Here is a 19616-nt window from a genome sequence, read left to right as displayed (position 1 = left end):
TGTTATTAGAACTACATCTCCAGCATGCCTTGTCAGTTGTAGTAATGCTTGGCTTAATACAAACTATTTATTGCCATTTTTAATGTTGATTAATTTACAGGTTAAAGTTAAATTTTAAATTATTTTTTTATTTTTTACATGAAGACTGACCTACTATTATATACCAGCCCCAGACAGTCCCGAAGTGATAGAGGGGTGCTGGCATGATGAAGACTTTGTCAGACCAGACAGAGGCGCTGCTCAGGAGCAATCCAGCAGAGCAGTGCGAGTCACACACAACTTAGGACTCTCACTGCAGGGAGGAGTGAAGTGTGCTGAATTACACTAGGCGCAGGATATGGGGGCATGCCCGGGCAGACTGAGGATCCATCCGGAAAGTGGTTCAAAATTGGAACTGCCCCTCTGGATCCAGTTAGGGAAATGATCGTGTTATCTCAATTCTGACCAGCTCAGATCTATTTGGTGGGATGTGTTCATTTTCTAGTCAAATTCTCAGTTTGTGTGATGCTGTTTATATAGACCCTACAACAGAAATTGCCTAGAGGGGCACACTGTCCCTGTCATAGTTACTGATGATGATCTCACACCTCCTGTCACACAGTCATAATAGAGGGGATCACAGCTCATCCTACTGACTGCATACTTATGGGCTATAGTTTGTTTAGGTGAATTTAGAATGTAATGATAATTAAACTGTCCCCCCCAGCAGACAAAAATAGTAATAGCGTCTAGCTAATGCTGTGCCGATGGATCATTGTATTGATGTTAAGCTGAATGTAAAAAAATCTCTGCCAAGATGGTGCCTGATGAGCTTCAGCACTGCATGAAAGTGGCTGCAATACCCAGAGGAGAACTCCAGAGTGTGACAGACAATCAGGTAAGGGGGGCAGAGATGGAAAATGTGTTTTTGCTATAGTCGCCCTTTAAGTGATGCTGTAGGTTGCTCTTGAAAACCGCCAACACAGCTATCAACACCTGGGGATCGGAAACCCTATTTGGATGACCAGTTCTCCGTTCGTGCACTCATTGTCTGTCTTCCTGGGAGTTCTTGACTGAAAGCCTCGGCCACGTCACGTGAACTTCTGTTACTGACCATAAGGATGGTCTCAATTCTATCTTGAATTGTTAACGACACTTTCTGTTAACTGAAAAGACATGTGATTATTGTTTTCCATTCCACATAATTAAACATCATCCATAACTCGAAAATGGTTGCAGGTATTGCAAAAATGGCATCACCTATCAATTTCTGATGAAATTCTACCCTTAAACCATGTATCCCATTACACCTTTTCATTGGAGTTTCTTGGGCTGAATCCAAGAGGGCTACCACCAAGATGGCTGTCAGGCAGGCCCGCCCATAGTGCCAAAACTTTTTTCCACCCATCGAAGTGTTCTGCAAAATTTCCTACATGTTCTTTGAAAACATATTCCAATTGTCTCTAGCTTTTGATCACCCTGTATATTTGATAAGCAGCTAGTGTAGTGACTGATAGGGTGGAAGCATTGGGGCAAAGAGTGGCATCAGGTGAAAACATTGGAGTGCCAGCTGGATAAAAAGATAAGCCTGGCTGTGACATTCGGAACAGATTGGAGTGGGAAAACTTTGGTGAGGGAAAGACCAATCAGTAGCAAGTTGCAGTTATCAAGCTGAGAATGGATCAGGGCAACAATAGGAGTTTTTGATGTCTCCATGGTGAGAAAAGGGCAGATTCTGCAGATTTTTTTGAGGTGCAGGTGATTTAATATAGAAAGTAAAGGAAAGTTCGGAGTCCAATACTATCCCAAGACATAGTGCGTGCCTAAAATATATCGCAATACTAATTATCCTGATTCCCCCGAATATAGAGGGCTACCAGTCATAGCTGACCACCCTATTTTATTGGGTAGTGGGGTAATTGGACGAGAAAACTGAACCTATAGGATTCTCATATCAGAATGACTGTGGGATCATTATTAGATTTTTAGCTGATTTTTCTTTAAAGGGAACCTGTCACCTCCCTCCAGCACCATAAATGAAGTTATGGTGCTGATAGGGCAGGTGACAGGGAGGCCGATGTTGTCTATTTCATACTCGGCTGTTTTGTGGTCCATACGGTGTGAGGATTGCACACTGGCTGAAAATCCAGCGGTCTATAGGAAAGTCCCATGCGCGCTCTCCCGTAGACTTGTATAGGAGAGAGCGCGCACACACAGGACTATGAAGAGAATCTGATTTCAATCGGCAAGCGATCTTAAGGGGGGATAAACACTGTGGGAACCAGGAAGCAGGCAAGTATGAAAAATACTACACCCGACTCCCTGTCACCTGCCCTATGATGCTGGAAGTGACAGGTTCCCTTTAAGTTGAGCTACTTTTAGTGGCCACCTGCTTCATTTCATGATTGTCACCAATTTAAGAAATCTCCTAAATTGCTTGTGTAGCTTACGGTGGATGGCCATATATATTAAATATAGATTGCCAATATTGGTGTCATCGGCCCATCACCTATGTTTGTGGGGGCCTCCAGACTTTCCACAATGGCAGATGTTGGGTGAGATAAGGATGGGAAAGTTGGATTTCACCTACCCAATCGTTTTGTTTTCAGGAGATAAGTTGCTGCCAGAAGTGTCTTGGAGCAGCTTTCTCTCCTTTCTACAAAACACATGTATGCTCACCTGGGGAGGTCTGAAGAGTCAACTGTTGGCCAAACAAATGTATGGCCATCCTAAGGCTGTATGCTGTAGAAGGCATAGGAGATACAAAATGGCCGCTTAACAACTGAATTCACGGTTCAGAGGAATCTTTATCTGGTGAAACAAAAGATGTGACTCCAAAATAAGGTCCCCGTGCGGCCATCAGGCTGTCGTAAAGTTAGATGTGACCTGTCTAGTTACGTTAAGAAAAAATGTTGAATCATGTAGGACCGGAACTTACAAAAAAGATAATTCTACATATGAATGAGGTTGTCTAGTAATGGCTCATACACATGGCAAGGCTTATGGGAGCAGACTCTTTATAGCAGTATGCGGAGTCCCCATGGGTTGGTCTTACTACTGTTAGTGCTTCACTACTAGGGCATAATACCTCCGTAGTACCGCATGGGATTGGGGAAAACCTGCATGTGCCTCTCTAAAATCAGGACACAAGCTGATATATTATGGGCACCATAGGCGCTGCATTACCGATTTATAATAGCCACGCGCATGGACCGTGCTTATATTTCTTCAGCGAGGTCTTCCATCTAATGATGCAGCCCACTCGTCATCCATATAACATTCACTTCTCTGCCGCCTAACCTCTGTCTGTTCTCTCTCTGGCCAGCGGTCTGATGCTTTTTGCTTTTTTTCCCTGTAATAATCAGTTTTCTTCCTTATAGCTTTCTTGACTGACTTCTGTTTACAGAAATTGTAAACCAATTGAATGCCTTGAGCAGCTTACATGAAGATCAAGATGACTCCATAAAGCGAGCACACATGCCTGCAGCTAAACCATCCAGATCTCATGAAGGTCTTTGGTCTTTGCTATTTTTTGTCATCCTGTCCCTGACTTGTCTGCTTCTTCTTCCTCCTGCTGGCCGTGTATGCCTCCATCTTTTGTTGTTGTGGCTTTTCTTCATCGCTGTCTGTGATCATTTGTAGTAAAACCAGCAAGGTAAAAGATTAGGGAAAGCATGAAAACTGACGGTGATTTATGTTAATATTTAATGTCGATGGTTTATTTTGTTAGGTAGCTTCAAATTTTTAAGACGCTGAGGGTAGAGTCTCAAGAAATGGTAATCACATGCTGCCGAAACACCATGACGAGCAGTGGCCGGAAGACTTCAAAAGTTGTGGCCATTGCCCACCACGTTGGCAGGGTTCGACCGCATGAGTTACCGCATTGTGTGACCATACCCTCAAGATTCTATTTGAATAAATAGTAATTACCTAATGAAATAATATTGGAAACCTTGCCTTCATGACCAACAGCCGTAATAAAGACCCCACCCCATCATAAGAGGCTGTTGGACACCTGGGGGCACTTATATTTCGGGAAACAAAGGAATGGAAAGGTTAAAATTATAAAACTATATACATTTGACTAGCAGGGAACTACGTGGAATCCACCAATAAATATCATGAGAAAACCTGCGCATGTGATTACACTCTAAAGGACTGTTCACACATAACGGAAATGCTGCAAATCTGGTTCAAAATCTACACCAACGGTGTGGATTTTGATACTGTATCTGTTGAGTATCCACGGCTGATTTCTGACTTTCAAGAGCTCCTCTGACCTCAGTGCCTGCACCCTAAGAGTGAAACCGGGAACAACTACTGAACGCCACCGCCACTGGCAATCCGCATCACCTGACCAGTGGCGGTGGTGTTCAGTACCTGTTGCCAGCTTCGCTCTTGGTGTGCAGGCACTGAGGTGAGAGGAGCTCCTCAAAGGCTGAAAGATATGGATACACAGCTGGTACTGAGACAGAATCCACACTAGTGGTGCAGATATTGAAGCAGTTTTCGATGCTGTGGATCTGCAGCATTTCCGCTACATGTTAATGCACCCTAAGGCAGAACATACGGTAGTGTTAAAAAGAAAAGGTGGTCCAACCTCATTAACCTGATAGATCACTGTTTTTGGTAGTAGTGATATTTCTATACAGCAGGTAATTTTCTTGTAAGTGTAGTAGACAGAGATGAGCGAGCACGCTCGGATAAAGCAGTTACTCAAGCGAGCATCGCTCTTCTCGAGTAACTGCTTACTGCTCCGAGCAGGCTCGGGGGCGCCGCGGTGGGGCGGCAGGGGATAGCGGGGGAGAGTGAGAGATCTCTCTCTCCCTCTCCCTTTCCCCCCCGAGCCTGCTCGGACCAGTAAGCAGGTACTTGAGAAGAGGATGCTCGCTCGAGTAACTGCTTTATCCGAGCGTGCTCGCTCATCTCTAGTAGTAGAGTAATAGAAAAAAAAGAGACCCAGCAATCAGGACGTGCCGCTCATTTTGAGTAATAGAATTATTAATTGAAAGGGTAGGTTTCAAAATAATAGTAATGAGGAGCTAAATTGGTGATGTCATTAAAGGGGTTTTCCAGGGAATTACTATTGATGACCCATCATCAAGATAGGTCATCAATAGTTGATTGGCTGGGCTCCGTTGCTCGGGTTCCGACCGATCAGCTGAGCGGGCGCATGCTGTCAGCGCTGCAAATATACAGAGGTCGAAGCGGAAGTAGCTGAAGTCTCTACACCAACCCCTGTGTGTAGTGGCCGGCGCTTGTAACAGTTACAAGCGCTGGCCACTACAGAAATTCGGCTTGGAGACTTCCACTGCTTCAGTTCCAACCTCTGTGTATTTACGGTGCTGACAGCATGCGCCCACTCAGCTGATCGGTTGGAGTCCTGAGTGACGGACCCCAGCCGGTCAACTATTGATCACCTATCCTAAGGCTATGTCACCAATAGTATTCTCCCTGGAAAACCCCTTTAATTCTGTGAAATAACGGGCTCATGTTTGATCCTTATTTAAAGTAGGAGGGTTGCAAATGCTGCACATGTTGGTTATAGTGCATTTCCTTCAGAAAAACTGGTGAAAATGGGTCGTTCCAGACATTTTTCTGATGAAGGACTTACTTTTGATTAAAAAGTTGATTGGACAGCGAAAAACATATAGAGATGTGCAGCAAATTCTAGGAAGCTCAGCTGAAATAATCTTATATGCCTTGAAGTAGCAACCTCAACCTGATGGAATCGGGGAACTACTATAAAAATGGACCGAAGAATCGCCAAAACGGGAAAGACTCGGCCAATGATTACCTCCAGAAGGATCACAGAAGACCTGAACTTACCAGAAGCCGAATGAGTGAAGCCAAGTTACCAGCAAGAACTCTCTGCAAAGTCCCTTTGTTGAAAAAAACGTGTCCTGAATAGGTTAAAATTTGCAAAGGAACACATTGACTGGCCCAAAGAGAAATGGAGCAACATTTTGTGGACTGATGAAAGCAAAATCATTCTCTTCGGGTCTGGTGGCCGGAGACAGTAGGTCAGATGACCCCTAAGCAATGAGTTGAAGCCACAGTACACTGTGAAGAAAGTAAAGCATGGTGGTACAAAAATCATGTAAAGGGGAGGTTTCTCACACCGCGGTGTTGGGCCTAATTATCGTATACGAGGGATCATGGATCAGTTTGAATATATCAAAATACTTGTGGAGATCATGTTGCCCAATGCTGAAGAAGAAATGCCATTGAAATGGGTATTTTAACAAGACAATGAATCAAAACACACCAGTAAGCGAATAACAGAGGGATCAGCTATATTCTCATTTGCACAAGGAAAGACTAGAAGCAATGGGATGAAACTGAAAGGGAGGAGACACAGATTAGATATTAGAAAAAGCTTTCTGACAGTGAGGGTGATCATTGAGTGGAACAGGTTACCACAGGAGGTGGTGAGTTCTCCTTCAATGGAAGTCTTCAAACAAAGGCTGGACAGACATCTGTCTGGGATGATTTAGTGATCCTGCATTGAGCAGGGGGTTGGACCCGATGACCCTGGAGGTCCCATCCAGCTCTACCATTCTATGATTCTAACATCTTGGTTACAGACAACCAGGATTGAGGTAGTGGAGTGGCCGGCCCAATCCCACAACTTCAATCCCATAAACAACTTGTGGGATGACATAAAAATACAGTTTGAAGCAACACCAACAAATGCAGAAGAACTGTGGGATGTAGTCCAATCTTCCGGGACTGGAATACCTGTTCAGAGACTCCATACAACACAGATGTCAAGCATTTCTCAGTGACAATGGTTATGCCACTAAATATTCGTTCAGTCGTTCAAAGTGAAGGGAAATCTTATTTTTTTTTTTCAGCTTATACTTTATATTTTTGAGTTTTTGACTAGGAAAATGCTGAACTGCTATTTTTGGAACAACCCAAAATTCCTTTTTCTTTACTTTCTGTAAAGGGTTGACATAAATTGGATCAATGTTATTGTTTGGATTTGGAATTGAATGTGTAGTTTTTCCTGAGCATTTCTAGAAATAAAAGTAATGATTTTGCATTTTTTTTTGTTTTTCCAAACTTTACTACTATTTTTTTTAACACTACTGTACATATTTGATGTTTGTTGGTCAAAGACACTGATTTTAGCAGGACCAGCTGACCATCTAATGTGTACAGGTGCCTCCCAACCCTCCCCTATTGGCCAATGTTGGGTAGATAAGTATCTGGCTGTTGGATTTCAACATACCCCATCCTTTTGTTCTTGGGGAGATAATCCACCACCAGAGCTGTCTGGCAGGGGCTTTCTGCCCGTTCCTATTGAGTACACATGCACACTCAGGCTGGACGATCTTACATGTGTATGGGTGGATCAGGAGAGTTAGCGCTCTGTTGACCAAATGAGTGTTCCACCGACCATTCTCTCAAGTGAATGGTCTGCTTTACTCTAGTGAGATTTATTATCATACTTGGTTATTGCAGTCTGACAATGGCAGTCAACTGGTTTCTATGCAGCGTATTGTAAATAAACCTATAGGCAAATCCGTAATGTATGAACCGACCCCAAGCCCCTATCAGTATATAGTGGTCCAGCTTATAGAAGCTTTGGCCTTTCCTTTGTTGGACTTGTTGCCCAACTCCCTCAGATGCTACATTATTGCCAAGCCATAAAGTGGTTATGCAGTTATAAATTTATATTTATGGCATGTATCAATAGTAGATCAACAGGTGTTCATTGCCCAGGACTCTGGCAAATTAGCTATTTGTTGAGGCTAGTGAATTTGGGCACTGAGTTGATTTCTGCTAGAAGTAGACCGCTCCGTTTCCACTGCAGTGGCTAGGTTTGGTATTACAGCAAAGCTCCCATTGATTTCAATGGGAATTTAGTTTGCAATACCAACTTGAGTAAGAACAGAGCTGGCAGCTTCCTGCAGAAATCAGCACAATGCACTGCCCTGCCAGACAGCTAATCACTTGGGGCCTTGAGCAACAGACTGCGGCTGATCTGCTATTGTCGACCTGTTCTATAGGTAGGCCATAAATAAATTATTCCTGCCGTATGTGATGAAAATCTTGCCTATTGGCATACAAAGTGACAATAGTTTTACTTAGTCATGTTTTTTAACAACCTCTTCTTAAAAGGGTTGTACATGGTTAGAAAACCATGGCTGAGTTCTTCCAAGCACAGCACCGTCTTTGTCTACGGGTTTTGTCTGGTATTGCAGCTCCGTTCCCATTCACTTCGGTGGAGCTAAGCTGCAATACCAAACACAGCCCTGTATACATAGGGTGGTGGCACTATGTTTGGAAGAAAGCAGCCATGTTTTTCTAATCCATGACAAGCCCTATAGAAGAGTATTACGAGTGCTTGGTCTACTGGTGACTGTCTCGGTACCAATGTAAAAACCCGTCGTCTGACTTCCATCCACACACCACATTTCACACCTCCACTCGAAAGAAGTGCAGTTATTCTCCGATCCGCGTTATTACTTGTAACTTTATAATCCCTCTTGCACGATTGCCACCCTATGGTGGAAGTGTTGGGTTTGCTACAAAAAACAGACGCCCATTTAAAGCACTTGTAGTTGTGTCCCTGTTATTGAAGCGCTGTGTGAGCATGACCATATTTTATATAAATATTCATTTATTATGTGTGTTTTCATTTTGCATTGTTTTTTGCATGTCCGCATACAAGTAATGAATATGTTGGTAGCGGAAATCTTTTTGCTTTAGTGTTTTTTGAATCCTTCTTTATCTGTTGTAGAGCTTATTAACAAGTTAAATTTTCTGGATGAAGAGGAGCAAGACATGGTGAATTCTGGATCAAACCCCTTCGAAGGCTCTGACGCAACGGAACTAAATCCATTTGGAGACCCAGACTCTGAAGGTAACAACTAAAGGCCCCTTTACACGTAACAATTATCACTCAAAATTAGTTCAAACAACCGAAAATGAGCGAAAATCGTCACATGTAAACACGGGCATCGAGCACTTTTTTTTGAACGATGATTTTAAGGTGAACTTAAAATCCATCGGCAGACACTGTGAGGTAAAGTGTCTCTCAATAGATCGAACGCTATTATCTCCACGGGAGCTGGCAGATAACACTGTAATATGCTGTCAACTGCGAGCAGAACAATGCCGCTGTTTGTACAGCTGGTGTGTGATTTATCACATGCTGGGCTTTGCAAACAGCTCCTCAAGGCCTTTTACATGCAAATGAAGATAAAGTGTTAACGGCTATTAACACTTTATGCAAAGTGATCGCAAAATCTTTCAGTTGTTTGAAAGGTTATCTTTGTGTGTAAATGGGCCTTAACCCAGGAGGACGATCAATTTCTATCTCTCTAGCGGTTTTAACTTACACACATCAATGTGCTGAAGTAGCTGTTGTACAAGCTGAAGCGGAAATGTCTTCCTACAGTCTGTCTCACCAAGAGATTGGAGCTGTATATCACTCCACCACTTCTAGTTGAGGGATTGGCCACCTTTGACAAACGTCATTGGTGCTGATCATGTGACTGTCTCTGTTGACCATAGGAGAGGTATTGGCTATCCACGCACGCTAATAAGTGGTACACTCAATGACGCTGCTATGGACTGTATTCTCTTCGTGAGACAGTCCTGTCTTGGATAGCTCAACATGAAGAGCCCCCAGCTGCAGTGCAGGAGGTCCTGTGTTCGATCCTCGTCAACCCTATTTGGATGTGTGAAAAATGCACAGATAATAGTTATTAGGGAAGGCAATGGCAAACCACTACAAGAAAATATCACAATGTGACGTCACACTAGGAGCCAGTCATGACTCAGTGCTTGCACCAGGCGACTTTACCTTATGTTTGATCACACCTTGTACTCTTCATCACTTGTCTATTTCATACATCACAATAACACAGACCCACTCTGATGATAGAGCTCCCTCCAACAGACTTTTCCAAGCTGCCACCTATATCATCTGATGTTTTTACTTAGAAGCATTTATTGCATTGGGTGCTGATAATCCCTTTTAGTTTTCCAGGCATTTAGAGGAGTTTCCAGATAATAGGAAACCCCTCTTGTGTCGTTCATCAGAAGCTGGATTTTAAAAAATAGAATTGTTTCTGTGGCCACAAGGGGGAGCTCACCAAATATGGATTTATCAGCGTTCAGTAGGGGTTATATAAGCTCCTTAGTAGTGGCTTCAGGCGAAAATTATTTATCATGTCTCTGTGGCCATAGTTAGCTACATATCAGAAACAAACAGCTCTAGAAAATTTCATAGAATGTTGGATCTATTTAGGTTTTGTTCACCCTTCTACTTCTGTCATGGGAGCTGAATAACAAAAGCAAAAGAAGCATTCGAACAGGAATGGCACCTGACAAATTTTGTACCAGATGTGTATCAGAGGCTTTGAATGAAGCTTCCGACACCGATATGAACCAAACCCTACATTAAATTGAATTAGATTGTATGTAAAATTCCTGCCCTAACCCACCACCAATTAAAGAGGTTTTCCAGTCAAGTACTCGGGGCTCTTTACCACGAGCATATATCGGCCCGCCGTTTTCACAGTCGGCCGATATACGTTACGATCTGATGCATTGCCCTGGAACTATCTTTCGGGCCTGACTATGTCGGCCGCTTCATGGGTTCCTATTGGAGCCAATGACAGCAGCCAGAGAAGGGAGGTGGGAGGGAGTTTAGCAGCATGACTGATTGCAATGGGAGGGGCCCAATCCTACCCCCTGCTATTGCAAACAGCCAGAGGGGAGGAGAGATGAGGTGAGCTGGCAAGGGGGAGGGAAGGGGCAGTGGCATATCAGCCTCGACATATATGCATTGGGGCTGATGCCATCTGAACCGGCGCCTGTTCACAAGTTTTTACTCCTCAGATCGTAGTGTATATCGGCCAGCCATGAAAATCGCAGCCAGTATACGCTTGTGGGAATAAAGCCGCAGGGGACTAGATGTCTTTTAAGAGTGCTATGATATTACAGGATATAGACATTAAATAACCAGCGGGGTTGTTGATCCAGGTCTTGGAGTCAGGTAGGAGCTTTCAAACGTTGATCCAGGGATTGTTCTAACTGCCATTATGGAGTCAGGAAGGAATTTTGCCCCCAAATGGGCTAAATTGGCTTTCGCCTCATTTGTTGTTTTTTTTTTGCCTTCCTCTGGATCAACAAGGATGGGGGTGGTAACAGTCTAAACTAGATGGACATTGTCTTCTTTCAGCCTAACATACTATGTTACCCAGTTGGTGGTGTGTTTATGAATAATTGTTGCTTACGATAGTTGCCTCGTGTAAATCCACCCTTGCTTGAATTGCATTTTTTGTCATTTTTTTCCTGTATCTATACATTTTTAGACACAGCCGTTGAGAAATCGCCCTTAAAAGTGGAGGAGCCATTTGATGATTATAACCCATTTAAAGACTCTGAGCCCACAACATACCGAAACCCGTTTGATGAGCCAGATCCGGGGCCTGACCTGGCTATTGAACTTCATAAAGAATCCCCTCCACAGCCAGCAAAGAGGAAGAATGCCAGACCTGTGGATATGACCAAATACCTCTACGCTAACAAAGCCAGACAGGAAGAGGATGAACTTGATGAGTGAGTGGAATCTATACACCTTTTATATGAACTGATGAATTTAAGCTTTCACTGTATAAGCAGAACGTTTTCTTAAAACAACATGGAAAGTCCGGATAGTGCGTTTTGACAAAAGAACATTTGATAGCATGGGGTGAAATGGAGAATTTAAGCCACCTGACATACATGATACTTCTAGAAAATGTGCTGTACACATTGGAAAGCTGCCCAACAATTCCAAGAACCAACAAGAGACACTTCAATTCACAAATACAAAGTCCTTTTTTTACCCTTCCGTGTTAACTCAACACCTACACATCTACGCATACAGTGTCTACTGCAACTGCACTTACCACTAATCAACCGTACAACATTAATAGAGAACACACGTTATCACATATTTTATATATTTCCCTATGGGAATCTGAGTCTATCTTAGTCTCGGTCAAATTTACAAAAATCTAGTCTCTGCTCATCGAATAATGTGTAGGCCAAACTCTTGTATTTTACAGAACCCTTTTTTTTTTAAGTCAGTAGCAGGGGCGTAACTATAGAGGGTGCTGGGGATGCGGTTGCACCCGGGCCCAAGAGCCTTGGGGGCCCGTAAGGCCTCTCTTCTCCATATAGGGAGCCCAGTACTATGAATAAAGTATTATAGTTAGGGGCCCTGTTACAGGTTTTGCATTGTGGCTTAGAAGCTTCAAGTTATGTCTCTGTTCAGCATGGTTTAGGTATGGGTACGGGTACAGGTACAGATAGAGGGGGGGGGGGGCCCAGCTCACGTTTTGCATCAGGGCCCCTGAGCCTTTCGTTACGCCCCTGGTCAGTAGAGTTTATGACCGTCTATCTTTGCCATATATGTATCTGTCACCTTGTATATAAAGGGCTACTTTTGTCTTCTGATTAAAGAGCCCATGGTACACCCTTTGGCTCATGGATGTTGTCTCTCACGAGCAACAGTAGAGTATATCTGTTTCTATGAACTTATCATGACCAAAAAGCCCTTGTATTAAAAAGCTCTGGTCTCTACCAATTGATGGTCACAACTCCTTCTCCTCCCTTCTCACTGTCCTATGTACAAGTTACAAAGCATGCCCACATCATTCTCCTACAGAACTCATTAAGACATCTCCAGTCTACAGGTTCCATGGTCAACGAAGCTGCTGTAAAGCATAAAATTCAGTTCATAAATTAAAAACTGACCGGTTGCCTCTTCTCCCTTTTTTTTCCCCTAGATCCAATGGGGACGGTGTTGGTCAGGAGCATCATTATAGTAGTGGCAGTCTAGCGGCGAATTATTAATAGGAGCATTTTGGACAGTCATGGGCCCTCCTAGAACCTCAGGCCTGGGGTGACTGTTCCCTTCGCCCCTATTATCCACTATTGATACTAGGAATAGTCAGCTTGATTCCCAGACTCCTAGGATTTCCCTTGATGCATAGGTATTAAAGGGATATTCCAGTCCAACAGTTTGAGATTAGTCTTTGTATAGTGAAGTTATACTTGTTTGGAAACCCAAACATTCCTCTATAACTTTGCAATGTCGGTCTGCTTCCCTATGACGATTGACCTGGAGGAAGACTATGTCTACTGAGCCATCACACCTCTCAATGAAGTGAACTGTATCTGTGACGTTGAGACACGACTTCCAAATAGGCAGTTGAACGGCGTGTGTCTATTGCTGTGAATACTGGTGAAATGGGTTCAATTACACAAAGGGCATTTCGGAATAAATATGGTGAAGGAAGTGACCACAATATCCTGGATTCAAAAATTCCTGAAAAAATTTGAAACAAATTATGGGAAGGTTACTTTCAACAAGATGACGCACCGTGCCACACAAGTAATCAAAGCAGGAGGGAAATTGAAAGTAATTTAGGTGACCAATTCATTTAGACAAATCTATGACCACCAAGATGACCAAACTGGACGTCACCTGATTTCTTCTTATAGGACTTACGGCAGGGCCAATAATCCACGAATAATTGACTGCCTTGAAGGTTGCTGCCATTACTGATGTCCTATTACCAGATGTCTTTGCCAATATGCAGACTTATTACAAAAGTGATTGGATGTTGGAGGGGCCATTTCAGCAGTTGCTCCCGGCAATAAACAAGGGAAATACGGCTCAATTTTCACCATCCATGAGACAAAAGTTACAGTTATTGAGGAATGTTTGGGTTTCCTACTGAGAGAATCGCCCTGAATGATTTTCCTGTATACTACTATAAATTCTTGACTGTTTTCAACATCTCTGCTTGCCGTCATTCCATTGAAACTTTACTCCCAAGAGATAAGAATCTGTTTGATGAGATGCATGGCTTCTTACAAGTCACTGATTCTGTACTGTATACTAGTGCGCCCATCACATGACCGATTTTTATTTCTTTAGAGTAAGCATGCACTTTTCGATTGAACACAAGAGCTTTGTGTGGTGCAGAGTGTTAAGGCAGCAGAAATGCAGTCCTAAGCTCTCGCTCACAACCTGAAGGTTGTGGGTTCAATCGCTGCCTGGTTCAGGTAGCCGGCTCAAGGTTGACTCAGCCTTCCATCCTTCGGAGGTCGATAAAATGAGTACCCAGCTTGCAAACCACCCCGCAAAAGCAGTCTGCCCGAGGAGTGAGTCAGTCATGACTTGTGCCAGTGGATTTTACCTTTACTGTTCTATTAAACGTCAGCAAGCAGAGATCTCCAAGACATTGAGGAATTTATAGATCTAGACAATTGGATGACAGTTCCTAGAGATGCGGCGGCAGGAGCCAGACACACAGACAAATACAAGAGACAAACAAACACAAAGGCAGGTTAGTAGAGATGAGCGAACGTACTCGGTAAGGGCGATTTCGCAATCGAGCACCGCGATTTTCGAGTACTTCACTACTCGGGTGAAAAGTACTCGGGTGCGCCGGGGGGCGGGGAGAGGCGTAGCAGCGCGGGGGGTAGCAGGGGGGAACAGGGGGGAGCCCTCTCTCTCTCCCTCTCCCCCCCCCCCCCCCCCCCCACTCCCCGCTGCAAACCCCCGCGCCGCCACGGTGACCCCCGAATTTTTTCACCCGAGTACGGAAGTACTCGAAAATCGCGGTATTCGGGCGAAAAAGGGGCGTGGCCGAGCACGTTCGCTCATCTCTACAGGTTAGGCAATCCGGGTCGGCAACAGGAGAGAATGCGGTATAAGGGTTAGGTGAAGGCAAAGTCAAGTCCAGGAGATCAATACAAAGGAACGCGGGTGTAGTTGAAAACTAAGCATACACTGGCAACCTAGGAGAAACATTTAAATGCTGCCAGAACTCCCGCCCCAGCAGCTGATTGGGGCAGGAAGCCTGCCAGCAGCAGGACCCAATCACAGGATGGTGGGAGAACAGCCCCCAGCTTCTGCTAAGGACAGGCAGAGACCCAGACATAAAGCAGCGAGTCCAGAGCAGAGACCCAGACCTCAAGCAGCGAGTGAAGAACGAGCGCGTCCGGGTGTCATGGCAATGGAGACCCATAGCAACCCGGCTAACTAGGTGCACGCTCCCTGCACATAGGAGCGCGTGCCCGGAGCTGGCGCACCAGATCACCGCGGCCCGGAGACGTCACCAAGGCCGAGACTCCTCTGCACCGCACCCCCGCAGCCCGGACAATAGGGCCTGTAGTGCGGGCACGGAGACCCCCAGAGCCGCCGGAACTGACAAAAACTATATAAATGATTATTGCACAAATTAATAATCCTTATTTGCTGAAACTAGAATGCCCCTTTAAAAAAACATTGCATCAGTTGAGTTCCCTTTAAATATGTAGAGACATTAATGATTCACTAACAGCACAGATTACAGAGCTGCTGGTATTATCTCCTCAGTGTAATTTGGATGATGGAAGTTCTGATGAGGTCGCCTATTATGGGTCCTATAACAACAATAAGTCGGTTTTTATTTGCTATTGTACGAGTACAATAGTTTATATAAAAGCGCACATGTTCTTTAATTAAGCGGGATATAAAGCTGATTGTATGATTAATATAAGGGCGGGAGGCTCTTACACAAGAAGCTTTACATTACACGTATAACTCCGCTGCGTAATTGCTGGAAAACGTTTAGATCTGTAAGGTTAAGTGTGGATTTATCATTCTATAATTATAATGTTAAGAAAACCAATTAAAAGTCGGTGTATTTAGTACAATATTAAGGGAAAAGGACTCTGCGCTCCTGTGTGAATGGGATTACAAGCATGATTACAGTGAAGACTCTCGAGAAGACCGCCCTTTATCTAGACCAGACTTCCTGTCACAGTTTCACGTATTCTGACCGCCCTCCTACAAGACCACTTTTCAGTAGTTTTGGATGGTCTTCGGTACTTTTAGACGGAACGATAATCATTCATCTGAGCGAAAGTGAATGATAATTGTTTGGTCTAAGGCCTTCTGCACACAGCAGAGCCGGATTCCACATGCGGAATCCCGCAGTGGATTCCGGCTCTGGCTGCAGTGGCGTTTGCGCTTGCCTACTCTGGCTGCTTCTCTCCTGTACTGCGGATGGACCTGGCTGCTCACCATCACACATGCACAGTACAGACCCCCCCCCCCCCGCTGTCACTAGTCGACAACACGGAATCCGCAACCTGGGCCGCGGATCGCACGGCCTCCATTGACTTCAATGGAAGCCGTTCACGCAGAATCAGTGCAAAAATGGAGCATGCTGCGATTTTTCCTCTGCTTGCGATTGGTTTCCACGGGTGCGAAGGAAGAAGTGATTTCCCATAGCATGATATAGGCACTATTTGCTCCGGATCCGCAGTGCAAACATCCGTCGTGGATTCTGCAGCAAATATCCAACCGTGGACAGAAGGCCTTAACACGAGTCAACGACTGAATGACTAACGAGAATCATTAGTTTTTTTTGCTCGGCGTTCATCTTATGCAGGCATAAAAATGTGGTTGGTTCGCTTATCATTCGGTTTAATCCACGCTCGTTCAGTCCTTCTCATCACTTATACAGCGAATGATAAAGACTGAAGGATTCTCGTTGAACAAGCCAACGATGTATCTGCCTGTCTGAGCAAGCGGTACGAGAGTGAATGAGTAGGGGTGACGTCACTCGCTCGTTCAAACGAGACTCGACTTGTCTTAAAGGACCCTTTAGTTTATGCCAGTGATTATGGGATTTGTATCTAAACCCCGGCAAAAATGGGTCAGTGAGTTATTGTCCCAAAAACCTTAAATACTTTGCGCCGTATGAGCAGATGGATGACGCTAGAACTGCAGCATCACATGACACCGTTTCTTTGTAGTCTGTTACCTTTGAGTACGTGCTGAGGAGCTTTATTATGAGCCTACAAACACCATAAAGTAAGTTGATGGGCTCTTAAGACTGCGGCCATTGAGTCCGAGGTTGGCTTTTTTTAATACTCATCGGCCTCCCCGTTCCTTCTCCGTCGGTCATGGAAGCCGCTACTCAGTACATGCCTTGGACTCCTCTCTTGATTCAGTGCGCATGTGCACACATAGTAGACAGTGTGTATGCATGCGCACACCAAGTAGCAGCTTACTAAGCAGATAGCGAAGCTAAAGGGAGGCAGGTGAGTATAAATATCATACCCCTAGACTTGGCGGCTCCTGTCCTGCGAGCCCATAAACTTAGTTTTTTTTCTCCTCGTGGGGCCCGATGCGTTCTATTTAAATCAGCCCTACAATTTTGGGACAAAATTCGGTCCTAGGACTGGAGGGGAAGGGAGGTATATTTCCTGCAGTTGATCTTTTCTGACCTCTGTTCTGTCAGTTGTGGGTACTGTTTTTGGCTGTTCAATATGGCCACCACAGTTTTCTGTCTAATGAACACTGTGCACTGCTCTCTGATTGGTTAGCACTAGAGATGAGCGAACGTGCTCGGCCACGCCCCTTTTTCGCCCGAATACCGCGATTTTCGAGTACTTCACTACTTGGGTGAAAAGTACTCGGGTGCGCCGGGGGGCGGGGAGAGGCGTGGGGGGTAGCAGCGGGGAACAGGGGGGAGCCCTCTCTCTCTCCCTCTCCCCCCCACTCCCCGCTGCAACCCCCCGCGCCGCCACGGCGACCCCCGAATTTTTTCGGCCGAGTACGGAAGTACTCGAAAATCGCGGTATTCGGGCGAAAAAGGGGCGTGGCCGAGCACGTTCGCTCATCTCTAGTTAGCACTGATCATGTGAGCTACGCAGGCCAATTAGAGAGCTGACATAGCACATGGATAGTCTAACAGTACCAATTCACTGTGGGGATTAGGTAGTCTGAAGATTGCATCGTCCATCTTGGACAGCTGAAAACGGGACCCGGAACTGGCTTATTAGAAGTCCAGCAAAGAAGAGCAACTGCAGGCAAAATAACCACTTCCCCTCCCATCCCAGGACAGAATTTTGTGCTGAAACCAGAAGGTCGCTTTAATATAAAACACTGCTATAACAACATATCTCAACATTCACTATCGGTAACGGTCACAGCTCGCCTCCTCCCCCTCCACATAGAACTCTATTCAGATCACAGAGCATGCCCACAATACTCACATGGAAGTAAATGGATCATCTTCTAAATGAGGTTTCCCGGAACTGCTTTTCAGTTCACCACAACATGTCAGGCAAAGCGACGGCTCCTCGTAGTGAGGGGGAAAAAAAATACGGTAAAAACACAACCGGAGAATAAAAAGGTAGCCCGTGAGTTATTGATATCTGAATGCGTAAAACTGAAGCGGCCTCATTCCCTTTGTGCGAGTCCTTACGTCTGAGTAAGATGTTGATCACTGGTTTGACTCTTAGGCTAACTCGATTTGCGACACCTCAGAACTGGCTGCGGCCCCGCGGAAATCTAATACTCTTCACATATTCCTGATTGCATTAAGGTTTTAGTGGGAAGGCACGGGTTGTGTAGGGGTGAAAAAAATAATACATTTGATGGATTACAACCTCTCAGTCAGGAAAATTTCTATTCCCCATTTCCAAATTGCTCCATATGTTTTTTGTCCGGTGATTTTTTTTCCCATTAGCCATATTAGCCCCGCTGCACTCTCGTCTTCAATGTAATGCAAATAGGCTTTTTAATTTACTGACTGGAAAGCAGGTCGCAGCCTTAATGTCTCGCAATTAGATTAGCTGCAGCCTTAATAATAATATGCCCGTTCCCGTATTGTGGAAAGCATTTCTAGAAGTGCGACGCACATTTGTGCTCATTTACAGGTGATTATGTCATAAATAGGTTTCTATTTTTAAAATGACTGGTCCTGTATATTGTATATCGTGTTATGGGGGTAATAAGGGACACCTACCTGACGGGTTATATAGAAAGGCCCCTATGTGTACATTGAAAATGGACAAAAAAATTCTTTAAAAAAGGTTGAAAATTAAAAAAAAAAAAAAGAAAACAAAATTTAAATGTCACAATTTTAGATTTAAAAAAATTTAATTTTTAAATCCTGCTTTTTTTTTTTGCACTGGTCACTAAGCCTAACAATAGTCCAACACTTCCTAATAACCTTTTAGTAGTCATCTTATTATCCTTGCTGGCAGGATGACAATGCAGTGTAAGCACTTATATATAAATAACACTGGATCCAGCATTCACAATAGGTGATGGTCACAGCTCACCTCCTCTCCCTCCCTGCACAATGACCTCTGCACAGGTCACAGAATATGTATAGAATATTCTCCCAATGCTTGGTGTGACTGAAAAGGGTTTTCCGGGATATATTAAAAAAAAGTTGAAAAGGGCTTAAGATAAAAAATTGAATGATCACCATCCAAAGCTACAGCCCCGATGCCAGGCGTACGTTGTGCACATGATCACCCAGCCACCTACAGGCTTCAGTGGCCATTGAAGAATCACAGCTGAAGCATGTGAGTGGCTGAGTGGTTACATGCACAATGTACAGAAGTGACTACCCGCCACTTCTTCCGGGTTACGTGCATCGGAGAGCCGTCGGGATAGGAGAGTATTCAATTTTTCTGTATTTTAACCCTTTTCAATCCAATTTGTATCCTGGTTTTCCTAGGGGGCTTACTCTTTTTCTGACATTATACAACGGCGCTATATGCTGGCTAAAGCCAGTACTGCATGAGGTGACACATTGGATAGGCTC

The 19616-nt window shown here is 44.4% G+C and overlaps 1 protein-coding gene across 6 annotated transcripts in view; it reads left to right on the top strand.

The window, feature by feature from the left end:
• EHBP1 (EH domain binding protein 1) overlaps positions 1-19616 on the top strand; it is a 365541-nt gene that overhangs the window by 116269 nt on the left and 229656 nt on the right. For 3 of the 6 annotated variants that reach the window (XM_066595504.1, XM_066595506.1, XM_066595503.1), the window contains exons 8-10: positions 3386-3490; positions 8732-8854; positions 11316-11562. In XM_066595504.1, the coding sequence (XP_066451601.1) occupies positions 3386-3490; positions 8732-8854; positions 11316-11562 (475 nt within the window). The remainder of the gene's footprint in view (positions 1-3385; positions 3491-8731; positions 8855-11315; positions 11563-19616) is intronic. The other 3 variants (XM_066595508.1, XM_066595507.1, XM_066595505.1) reach the window with 1 other exon arrangement.

Source organism: Eleutherodactylus coqui, chromosome 3 (genome assembly GCF_035609145.1).
Source record: "Eleutherodactylus coqui strain aEleCoq1 chromosome 3, aEleCoq1.hap1, whole genome shotgun sequence".
NCBI lineage: Eukaryota > Metazoa > Chordata > Amphibia > Anura > Eleutherodactylidae > Eleutherodactylus > Eleutherodactylus coqui.
This window is presented reverse-complemented; position numbering and strand designations above follow the sequence as displayed.